The 12942-nt window shown below is 42.5% G+C and overlaps 1 protein-coding gene across 2 annotated transcripts in view; it reads left to right on the top strand.

Annotated features, from left to right (window-relative positions):
• The first annotated feature begins 1765 nt into the window (after positions 1 to 1765).
• The window catches only part of IRAK3 (interleukin 1 receptor associated kinase 3), a 48702-nt gene continuing 37525 nt past the window's right edge, over positions 1766 to 12942 (top strand). The window contains exons 1-2 of one of the 2 annotated variants that reach the window (XM_077265216.1): positions 1766 to 1902; positions 7851 to 8027. In XM_077265216.1, the coding sequence (XP_077121331.1) occupies positions 1785 to 1902; positions 7851 to 8027 (295 nt within the window). In that variant the 5' untranslated portion in view covers positions 1766 to 1784. The remainder of the gene's footprint in view (positions 1903 to 7850; positions 8028 to 12942) is intronic. The other variant, XM_077265217.1, reaches the window with a different exon arrangement.

The raw sequence follows: 12942 nt of genomic DNA on the forward strand, positions 1-12942 counted from the left end.
TACCATAGAGCGGGCCTGGGCTTCCGACATGATGAGCTCGGTAGACATGCAGTTACATGGGGGCCAGTTGCACGGCACCCGAGTTCACTGCCGGAGTGGACAACTAACCTCTGGGGTTGATTGATTCAGCGGGCTTGGGGGTAGTCCAGAATGAACGTGTGGCAGAACAGAAGAGGAATTTTGGTAACCAAGAATGAACTGTGAATTGCTCTGCCCTATCCCACCTGTACTTAACTGATGAACTTGAACGGTTAAGTAAAAGTTTGACTGTTGCAAAGAACCTGGTGTCCCATTCATTGTGCTTGGCGGCTCCTGAGGACGGAAGCCTGCAGGATCTTTCGATAACAAAGATGGCTCTGATGACACTGATGACAACATGGTGAGTGGCGACAGCGGAGGCCTGTGGCCTACAAGTGAGTGTAATGCACCCCACACCCTACAGCACACTAGGACTGGCACACCCATTGTCTGTAAAGTGCCAGAGCGCACCTGGACAGCAGCTCGGTGGTGACTACCACTCTGCAGCACTTTACACAGACACAAGAGAAATATTTGTAATATAAAGAAGCCGGCAACAAGCCTCGTTCACCTCCCACCCGTCTTGTCTCCCGATCAGCTCCTCTGTCAAGTAGCTGTGCAGGGAGCGCTGCTTGATGGCCGTCACTGTAACAGACATGGCCGCGCACAGTGCAGTGTACGCCATGTCTGCCAGTAGTGACACGGCTGGCTGTCACTGCGCCTTTAATTTTGCTTATATGCCGGCTATCACTGATAGCTGCAACAGCACAGGCACAACCAGCGCCATTTACAAACTTTTTCTTTTAGAAATATCAGGAGAACAACTAAGAAATTAATTAGAAACACATTACAGATGCGATCGGGCTGCAGCACAGGTACCACTGCCGGCGCCTGCCTGCAAAAGTTTTTTTTCCCCAAGATATATATAATATTCATTATGTAAACTAGGGGGCAGGTCAGTGAGGAATCAGTGACCTGTCAGAAGCCATACAGATGAATACCTAATCAGAGCACCACATGAAGACCCCCCACAGGCCGCCCCAGAGCACAAGCATATCATTAACTCAAAACTAATAATAAAGATTAAACAACAACCACAAGACAGATTTCATCAACCAAGGTATTACTGTGATAAGTATAACGGGCCCAACCTGACACTGTAGGTTACTGTGCACAATCCTGCTGACAGATTCCCTTTAAGTTCCTATTCAGTAGAACAGTAGCATTGCTGGATATTAATAATGTTTTGTGATACTATTAGATGTTCTTTTATTTTGTAGACTGATATTTTGCACATATGGGTAGGTGGGCACAGGAGTGGAGATGTATCTTGCATCAAAAGATAGATTCTGTATTCACAGCAGATTGACATATTTAGACCTGAACAGCACAATTCATGTAAATGATAGAACGGCCTCAGTACAAGAAAATAACAGTGTCCCCCGGCGCACATAGCGTTTAAAGGCTGCAGCTGATATGTTTTTCTTTTGTATCACTGCCCTTTCCCAGTGCGGATCCCAGCAGTTATTCACAATAACTGGAATAGTGAGAATACCCTCAAGGTATAAGAAATCCCACCAGAGGATCTTAGCTGTTTTATGAGCTCTGAACACACAGAACTTGTGCAACTGCAGGATTTCCTTGCTTAGCTAACCATTCAGCTGTGGGGTGGAGACTGGGAAATTCCAGCATTATATCGATGTATTTCAGCTTAAGACATAAGAAGTTAGCACAGTTCATGATTTGATGATCAGTATACCTATACAATGGCGGAGATGTCACTTGGGCTAAATACCTCTCTTTTTGAAGTTCCTCCTATAATTATGGAACATTTATGTGAACTCATGGACTGCAGTGATGGAGGTTTAGGATGGAAAGGTTTAGGTAAGTCTAAAATAATAAATAATTATCTGTCTGTCTCCTATTCCTCATTTATGGAGTCGTTAAATGTTAGAAACAGTGCTGTTATACCCGTTCTGCTGTGTGGTTTTTTAAGAAAAACTAAAAATAAACCCAAAGTTCCTGATGCCTGCAATGCTTGTGTCGGTCAATGAGCAGGTGGTATTCAAGCTATGAACAGTAAACATGACTGCAGCATGACACTCCATGTCACTAACAATAACGTTGATACTAAATATGAATACGGTAGTTTGTTTTTTTTATTTACTTTGTGAAAGAAAATTTGGAACAGAAAAAAAATTGCTGTTGTTGCCATTTTCATTTTTCAGACTTGCTCCTTATTGCATTTTTTTGGGCGATGAAAATAAACACAATATGTGGGTTTAGATTTTTTTTTCTCTCTACGGTATTTACCGATTGGGTTAATTAATTTTATATCTTGATAGATTGAACTTTTGTGGACACAGTGATATCAAATATGTTTATTTTTATTGTTTATTTTTAATGGGGGGGAAAGTGGGAGTGTCTAAAATTTCTATATAATTTTTAAATATTTTCTATATATCTAAAACCTTATTTTTTTAGCCCCTTGAAACTGCAAACTTCTGATAGCTCATTCTATGTATTGCAATACCATAGTATTAGCGTATATAGGAACATCACAGTCTCCTGTGATCAATGGACATAGGCTAATGTTCAAAGTAGTATCATAATGGCAGGCATGAGAGTTTTCAGCAGAGGTGACTCTTGGCCTTCGAATAGAAGAATATAATATATAGAATATATATAGAAGACACTAGATGATAGCCCGATTCTAACGCATCGGGTATTCTAGAATATGTATGTAGTTTATTTATGAAGATTTTAGAATAATACATTGAGTACACAGGATTCTGCCGGCCGCGTCCAATTAGCGAAGCGTGGTTCAAATCCCGCGCCAATTCGCGGCCGTACTGCACCTGTCGCTGATTGTTCGCCGCCGGCCATGTAGTATATAACAGCCCACGTAGTAAATAGCACAGCCACGTAGTATATAGCACAGCCACGTAGTATATAGCACAGCCCACGTAGTAAATAGCACAGCCACGTAGTATATTGCACAGCCACGTAGTATATTGCACAGACACGTAGTATATAGCACAGCCACGTAATATATAACACAGCCCACGGAGTATATAGCACAGCCACGTAGTATATAGCACAGCCCACGGAGTGTATAACAGCCCACATAGCATATAACAGCCACGTAGTTTATAACAGCCCACGTAGCATATAACAGTTCACGTAGTATATAACAGCCCACGCATGCAGTATATAACACAGGCCACGTAGTGTATAACAGCCCACGTAGTGTATAACACAGGCCACATAGTGTATAACACAGCCCACGTAGTGTATAACACAGGCCACGTAGTGTATAACAGGCCACGTAGTGCATAACACAGGCCACGTAGTATATTGCACAGCCCACGTATATTGCACAGCCCATGCAGTACATTGCACAGCCCATGTAGTACACTGCACAGCCCACGTAGTATATTGCACAGCCCACGCAGTATATTGCACAGCCCACGTAGTACATTGCACAGCCCACGTAGTATATTGCTCAGCCACGTAGTATATTGCACAGCCCACGTAGTATATTGCACAGCCACGTAATATATTGCCCAGCCCACATAGTATATTGCACAGCCACGCAGTATATAGCACAGCCCACATAGTATATTGCACAGCCCACACAGTATATAGCAATGTGGGCATCATATCCCTGTTAAAAAAAAAAAAGAATTAAAATAAAAAATAGTTATATACTCACCTTCCGTTGGCCCCCGGATGCAGGCGAAGCGGTTACCGATGCTCCTCACGCGCTCCGGTCCCAAGAGCGGTCACCGGAGTGTCGCGAGGAGCGGGAAAGGCCTGTTCCTGACCCGGGGGCCGACGGACGGTGAGTATATAACAATTTTTTATTATTTTTAACATTAGATCTTTTTACTATTGATGCCACATAGGCAGCATCAATAGTAAAAAGTTGGTCACACAGGGTTAATAGCAGCGGTAATGGAGTGCGTTACACCGCGGCATAGCGCGGTCTGTTACCGCTGCCATTAACCCTGCGTGAGCGCTGAGTGGAGGGGAGTATGGAGCGGGCACTGACTGCGGGGAGTAAGGAGCTGCCATTTTGCCGCCGGACTGTGCCCGTTGCTGATTGGTCGTGGCCGTTTTGCCGCGACCAATCAGCGACTTGGATTTCCATGACAGACAGAGGCCGCGACCAATGAATATCCGTGACAGACAGAAAGACAGACAGACAGACGGAAGTGACCCTTAGACAATTATATAGTAGATAATTTCAGTTGTCTCACACTTTTTTGTTAAGTATATAATTCCACATGTGTTAATTCATGGTTTTGATGCCTTCAGTGTGAATGTACAATTTTCATAGTCATGAAAATATAGAAAAATCTTTAAATGAGAAGGTGTGTCCAAACTCTTGGTCTGTACTGTACAGTGGCATGTAAAAGCTTGGGGACCCTTGGTCAAAATTACTGTTATTGTGAACAGTTAAGCAAGTTGAAGGTTAAATTATCTCTAAAAGGCCTAAAATTAAAGATGACACATTTCCTTTGTATTTTAGGCAAAAAAACAAAAACATTTTAAAAATTACAAAAGGAAAATGGGCTGATGCAAAAGGCTGGACACCCTTGGAGATTTGTGTGCTCAGATAACTTTGACCAAGGTTTCAGACCTTATTTAGCCTGTTATCAGATTTATAAAAACCCTGCATCCTCTAACCTTGTGCCAAAAAAACAGCAGCCATGGATTGGTCTAAGCAGCTGTCTAGCACCCTGAAAATGAAAATGGTAGAAGCCCACAAAGCGGGAGAATGCTATAAGAAGATAGCAAAGCGCTTTCAAGTTGCCCTTTCCTCGGTTCAAAATGTAATTAAGAAATTACAGTTAACAGGAACAGTGGAGGTCAAGATAAGGTCTGCAAAACCAAGCAAAATTTATGTGAGAGCTGCTAGTAGGATTGCTACAGGGGCAAATCAGAACATGAAGAAAAGGTGTAAACTCCAGCTTCTAAAATCTTTAAATGCTTTATTGGAGCTTATAAATATAGCGTGATTAAAATCCTTTCTCAAAGGTGGATGCAGTCATGAGGATAGACAATGCGTTTCGATCTATGTGATCTTAATCATGTCATGGCAAATCAGAACCCCCACTTGACTGCAAAGGACCTTCAGAAAGATTTAGCAGACTCTGGAGTTGTGGTACATTGTGCTACTGTTCAGAGACACCTGCACAAATATGGCATTCATGGAAGAGTCATCAGAAGAAAACCTCTCCTGTGCCCTCAACATAAAATTCAGCATCAGAAGTATGCAAAAGAACATCTAAACAAGCCTGATGCATTTTGGAAATAAGTCCTTTGACCCAATGAGATTAAAATAGAACTCTTTGGCCACGATGATCAAAGGTATGTGTGGAGAAAAAAAAAGGGCACAGAATTTCAGGAAAAGAACATCTTGCCAACCATTAAGCATGGGAGTGGATCAAACATGGTTTGGGGTTCTGTTGCAGCCAATGGCATGAGGAACATTTCACGGGTAGAGGGAAGAATGGATTCAATGAAATTTCAACAAATTCTTGATGCAAACATAACACCATCTGTTATAAAAAGCTGAAGTTGAAAAGAGGATGGCTTCTACAAATGCACACACACGTCAAAATCCACAATAGACTACCTCAAAATCTGCAAGCTGAGGGTTTACAGTGGCCCTCACAGGTCCCTGATCTGAGCATCATTGAAAATCTGTGGCTAGAACTCAAAATAGCAGTGCATGCAAGACGACCCAGGAGTCTCACAGAACTGGAAGAATTTTGCAAAGAAGAATAGGTGAAAATCCCTCAAACAAGAATTGAGACTCTTGGCTGGCTACAAAAAGTGTTTACAAATGTGATATTTTTAAAAATGGATGCCACTAGGTACTAACCTTAAAGGTGGCCCAAACTTTTGCATCGGCCCATTTTCCTTTTTGTATTTTTAAAGTGTAAAAGATGGTTCTAGGGCGGCTATTTAATGCTGGTAGTTCCTAGGTTCTGAGTCGGTTATACTTCCGTCTACTCGGTCTGAGATAGCTGACCCAGGTTATTCGTCTGTAATCGTGCCTCTGTGCATGTGTGCCTTGCTGTTTATGACCTGGTTTGCCCCCTGACTACTGCCCTGTTTTCTGCTTGGTACTTCTCTGTCTGTCCTGGCTTTCTGACTGTTAGAATTTGTTTTGTTTTGACCATCCGTCATCTTGTTGTGGTTTTCTGGCTGCTGGTCTTTTTCCCCTGGTGCTGGGTTGTCTTGGTCAGGTGATTGTATCACCCTTTATTACCCAGCACCTGCCTCCCATTCCTTGCTGAACAACAGTGTTAATCCGCTAGAGTTCTGGCTAGTTGCTTAGACAGCTTTCTGTGTTTGATATTTTGCAGTTCTGGGATCTCTGGTTCTGCTATCTTTTGTTTCTGTTTTCAGTTTGTTTCTGCAGCCATCTCTGCATTTCCTATTAGGAGGTGACCTGTTTTTTGTACCCAGTCCTTAGATCTTTTAGGGATCTCCTTCCCCTTATCTATAGGTCTTCGCTGAGTTTAGACTAGGATCATAGGTGGGTCTATTCGCAAGGAATGGGTCGCCCACTCTATCGTAGGGTTTCATCCTAGTCTAAGTGCAGGGTCAGCTTTCCCCCATCTCTCCTAGTTCTGTGCTGCAGTTTCGTAACACTGACCCCTTGGCTTGTCTGTGACTAATCTGCTGTTTTGCCCCTTGGTACCTCACTCCCATCTGGCTCCTGACCCTCGGCTTGTCCCTTGACTACGTCTCTGTCTTAGTACCCTGCGTTCTGCATTTTTAGGGAGACCCTCCGTTCTTGTGCAGCAGCTCCGCCCCCATCGCCCCTGCAGTGATCAAGTGACCTGCCTAGTTCAGGTCCTGTGTGCACTGCGTGCCTTATTCCTCCCTCTCCCTGCGCTCCCGCTAGCGCCCCCTTAAGCTGCCTCTCTACGACACCAGGCAGCGTCATTACAGAGGCCTTTTAGAGATAATTTCATCTTCAACTTGCTTATCTGTTCACCAGAACAGGGGTGCCCACCAAACGTTTACATGATACTGTTCAGATGAACTGGAGAGATGGGTGGTCTAATAGAAAAGTGAGTGTCTAGAGTTAGTGACCAACCATTCGGTCACCTTGTCTCTGGTGGATGATCAATAGTAGAATTCATGGAGTCACTAATGCCTTTACATAGTATACAGTATATATGTATGTATGTATGTATATTGGTCATGGCATACATGCACTTGCACATTAATTTAATAGAGGATAGCTGGCCTTATCCTATATTTTTCTATTTTGTGCATTAAGGATTGTGACTGCCCCCTTAGGCCATGCACTCTTACCCACCCATCTTCTTCAGACAGGTTTTAACTAGGGCTATACTGGGTTCTATCTCTTCACTGGTACATTTCTGATCTGGTTAGGCAGGTAGAGGTGAATCAGTAGAAATAGGGTCTATCCATGAGATCACCTTGTCATTGATGGATGGCTTATAAATTTTTTATTCAGAGAATCTTAACTACTTTAATTACCTCTCATTTTTTTCCTGCATAGCTATAGTGGAATTCATGTAATCAGTAATTGCAGAGTGCTGTTGCATAGTGTTGGTATATTATTCAAAAGACAGCTTCATTAATGTAATTTATTTTGTAGATAATCCTTTAGTTAGTGTTATGCATATATTTATCTTTCCAGTGGTTAATTTCAATTGACATAACTGTGATGGTAGATCGAGTCTTGTCCTTTCACATACAGACTGCTAAAATTGCAACTATTTATGCTTATATTGTATTATTGGTATAGTCTGACTATACTTTTACAATCATTTTTCTAGCTGAGCGCCTCTCTTCAGATTGGATGGACTTCCGTAAAATTGAGAAGTGTGCTGAACAAGGTAAAAGCAGAACAAAGGAACTGCTTTGGAGCTGGGCACACAAAAATAAGACTGTTGGTGACTTATTGAAAGTTCTTCAGGAAATGGGACATCAAAGAGCAATTACCATATTCAACGGTATATAAACTTTCATCATGGCATTTAATTCTAAAATAGTTAAAACATGTGAAAGGTGAATTTTCATGTTGTTAAATAGCTTTATTTATTAAACAACATGAAAATAGGCAAGTTTGCAGTTGACTTGCTTTTGAAACTGCTGTAATTTTCCTGCAAAGAGAACTTTTGTCTTACAGAGTGTACAGCTTGTTTCCATGCAGTTTGGCCACCAGAGCTTGGAGTGTGAGCAGTAATTACATTTCAGTCAAGGAGCGAACACCTAACATACCAGTCATCTCTCTCCAGTTTATTACTTTCTATATAGCAGTTATCTGCTCTTTTCTTTCCCCCTCCCTCTCAATTTTTTTGACAGAGTTCTTATCAGTCCTGCATGATCACAATCCACTGACACCCAGCATCAGCAGTGTCCAGAGTAGTTCTCCAAATCACATCCCTCACTTCCCCAGTTATGTGCTTGTTCAAATGCACTGTTATCTCTGAAATATGATAGCAGTGTAGACTCGGAACACTGACAGATGTTAATGCGTTTAAGCAGGATGGCGCTCCTAATAAAAACTGTCACTCAAGCAGCAGGACCTGCCTTCCCCCAAGCAACCGGAATTTAGAGAGATTTTATTGCTCTGAGTTGTTCAAGAGACAACTTAAGAATACCACTTTAAAGTTGGTTTCACATGTCCAACATTTACTGTCCAAGTATGTGCAACCATAGACTGTGAATTTTGGACCAGCCTTGGTCTCCTGACTCAAACTCATCATCCTCATATATGCATATGAGACTGATGAGTTTGAATCAGTAACTCGCAGCTGGTCCAATATTCACAGTTCAAACTCAAACCATAAACATTGAATGTGTCCCAAGTTCTTTGTTTCACATCAGATCATTGATTATGTAGACCAGGGGTGGAGAACCTTTTTAATACATGGTGCTATTTGGATATTTAGACCATCACTCGGGGGCTATACAAAATTATCACTTTGAAATTTATCCTGACATCTTTGGTCAAACATTTAGTTAACTCACACCTAATGTGATGTCTGGAACTGCCTCTCTTTAGTGCGGCTGTGATGTTAAGTAATATTGATGAAATGCTACTCACAGGAGATGCTGGGGGCATATATATCACAGAAGACGCTGGGAGCACATACAGTGCCTTGCGAAAGTATTTGGCTCCCTGGAACTTTTCAACCTTTTCCCACATATCATGCTTCAAACATAAAGATACCAAATGTAAATTTTTGGTGAAGAATCAACAACAAGGGGAACACAATTGTGAAGTTGAACGAAATTTATTGTTTATTTTAAATTTTTGTGGAAATTCAAAAACTGAAAAGTGGGGCGTGCAATATTATTCAGCCCCTTTACTTTAAGTGCAGCAAACTCACTCCAGAAGTTCATTGTGGATCTCTGAATGATCCAATGTTGTCCTAAATGCCTAATGATGATAATTATAATCCACCTGTGTGTAATCAAGTCTCTGTATAACTGCACCTGCTCTGTAATAGTCTCAGAGTTCTATTTGAAGCACAGAGAGCATCATGAAGACCAAGGAACACAACAGGCTGGTTCATGATACTGTTGTGGAGAAGTTTAAAGCCGGATTTGGATACAAAATGATTTCCAAAACTTTAAACATCCCAAAGAGCACTATGCAAGCGATCATATTGAAATGGAAGGAGTATCATACCACTGCAAATCTACCAAGACCCAGCTGTCCTTCTAAACTTTCATTTCAAACAAGGCGAAGGAGATTAGAGATGCAGCCAAGAGGCCCATGATCACTCTGGATGAACTGCAGAGATCTACAGCTGAGGTGGGACAGTCTGTCCATAAGACAACAATCAGTCGTACACTGCACAAATCTGGCCTTTATGGAAGAGTGGCAAGAAAAAAGCCATTTCTCAAAAATATCCATAAAAAGTGTCGTTTAAAGTTTGCAACAAGCCACCTGGGAGACACACCAAACATGTGGAAGAAGGTGCTCTGGTCAGATGAAACCAAAATCAAACTTTTTGGCAACAATGCCAAACGATATGTTTGGTGTAAAGGCAACACAGCTCATCACCCTGAACACACCATCCCCACTGTCAAACGTGGTGGCAGCATCATCATGCTTTTCTTCAGAAGGGACAGGGAAGATGGTTAAAATTGATGAGAAGATGGATGGAGCCAAATACAGGACCATTCTTGAAGAAAACCTGTTTGAGTCTGCAAAAAACCTGAGACTGGGATGAAGATTTGTCTTCCAACAAGACAATGATCCGAAACATAAAGCAAAATCTACAATGGAATGGTTCACAAATAAACGTATCCAGGTGTTAGAATGGCCAAGTCAAAGTCCAGACCTCAATCCAATCGAGAATCTGTGGAAAGAGCTGAAAACTGCTGTTCACAAACAATCTCTATCAAACCTAACTGAGCTCGAGCTGTTTTCCAAGGAAGAATGGACAACAATTTCAGTCTCTCGATGTACAAAACTGATAGAGGCATACCCCAAGCGACTTGCAGCTGTAATCACAGCAAAAGCTGGCGCAACAAATTATTAAGTTAAAGGGGCAGAATAATATTGCATGCCCCACTTTTCAGTTTTTGAATTTCCACAAAAATTTAAAATAACCAATAAATTTCGGTCAATGTCACAATTGTGTTCCACTTGTTGTTGATTCTTCACCAAAAATTTACATTTGGTATCTTTATGTTTGAAGCATGATATGTGGGAAAAGGTTGAAAAGTTCCAGGGAGCCGAATATTTTCGCAAGGCACTGTACATGACAGGAGATTCTTGGGGCACATATCACATGAGACACTGGGGCACGAACATCGCAGGAGACGCTGGGTTATATACATTACAGGAGGGGCTGTGGGTAGATATATCATAGGAGATGTTGGGTGCACATTCCTCACAGGAGACGCTGGGTTCACATACATCACAGGAGATGCTGGGGCATATACATCACAGGATATGTACATTACAGGAGGGGCTGATACATCACAGAAGACAATGGGGGCATATACACCTCAGGAGGGGCTGGGGGCGCATACCTCACAAGAGATGCTGGCGTACATACATCATAGGAGACACTGCGGCACATACATCAGAGGAGATGCTACGGGCACATACATCACATGATTTGCTGGGCACATACATCACAGGAGGGGCTGGGGCACAAATATCACAGGAGAGACTGGGAAATATACATCACAGGAGAAGCTGGGGGCACATACATCACATGAGATGCCAGGGCACATACATCACAGGAGACTCTGGGGCACCTACATCACATGAGATGCCAAGGCACGTACATCACAGGTGACTCTGGGGGCACATACATCACAGGAGACGACGGGGCACATGCATGACGTGAGATACTGGGGCACATACATCACAAAATTGCTGGGGGCATATACATCACGGGAAACGCTGGAAGCACATACATCATATGAGGGGCTGAGGCACATACATCACAGGAGATGCTGGGGCATATACATCACAGGAGAGATTGGGGCAATATACATCACAGGAAAGTTGGGTAATATAAATCACAGGAGATACTGGGGGCATATACATCACAGAAGATGCTGGCGCTTGTACATCACAGGAGACGCTGGATGCATACATGTACATCACAAGAGATGACGGGCATTTCCATCACAGGAGAGTCTGTGGCACATACAGCACAGCAGTAGCTGGGGTTGGTGCACATCCATCACAGTAGACGATGGGGCATATGCATCACAGGAGGGTCGGGTTTGCCTCTGCTGTTGGTGGGACAGGAGCACAGAGCATGCTGACTCTGCCCACAAAGTACGTCCTGAGGCAGGATGTAATTCCACGCGTCGCAGTGTTTAGTAAACGCTGCGTGCATGCAGTATGAAGAGTAATTAAAGGACCAGCAGCCGGTGTTTGGCCAGCCGGCGGCCTGACCACTGCCATGCCCAGGCCAAACACAGTGGCACCCAGGAATCTGCCCAGGGGCTGGACAAAAGGACAAATGTGCCTGAACTCATATTGTATCCTAAGGCTTTGGACAGGTAGTTCAGCCAGTATTTAGAAAATGTAAATTTCCTTAATAGGTTTCTCCACACAATGGGTATCTGCTATGTAGATTCTGGGAAAGTTGGCTATGGGAATGCTTATATTGAATTTGCTCATGCATTTATAACAAAGTTAATGCTTTACATACCTCAGGGATCCTAGCAAAGATGAAAAACAACGTACAGAAATTAATTGAACCTGATGGAGCAGTGAAGGGGATTCATAGTTTAGGTTATGTTGGGAGCAATCTTGGCTACCACCTGAGGATTCAAGGGTGCATGGCCAGATTGCCCTCACTATAGTAGTTTATTCGCCACCATTTGCAGCATACAGGCAGGGAGCGTTCCTGTTACTTCGCTGCTGGCAATAGAGAATCGCAGCTTAGCTGCAGATAGCCATTCTTGGCTTCCTGCCCAATTCCTCCTTGAATAGTAGTAAAGATGCGCACTCAGAAATGGGTAGCGGTGCTGGCCAGACTCGAATCAATCCCAGGTACTAAAGCATATAGTATACAGCCGCACTCGTAGGGGTTCTTTCCAAATATGCATGTTTCTTATTTTGCACAAAAGTTCACCACAGTGATAAATGAAAAAGAATGAAAAAAATATTTTCCAAGTTATTTCTTAACATTTTGACCTGAGCCCGGTTCTTTCTTAACTTGCAAGTTAGAGTTGTAGTAAAGATACGCTGGAAATGAGCTGGTACCTCATATAAGGCAATAGGCTTCAGATAAAAGGATAAGTAAGTAAGCAATATATTGGTGGTAGTGGGTCACCTGGTATTTAGAGGATTTTTTATCTCCACAGACTATGTACTTTCTTATATATCATTTGATTCAACCATCTGATATTATTTTCTGACTAATCATTATACCAATTTGA

The sequence above is a fragment of the Ranitomeya variabilis genome, chromosome 5 (assembly GCF_051348905.1).
Source record: "Ranitomeya variabilis isolate aRanVar5 chromosome 5, aRanVar5.hap1, whole genome shotgun sequence".
NCBI lineage: Eukaryota > Metazoa > Chordata > Amphibia > Anura > Dendrobatidae > Ranitomeya > Ranitomeya variabilis.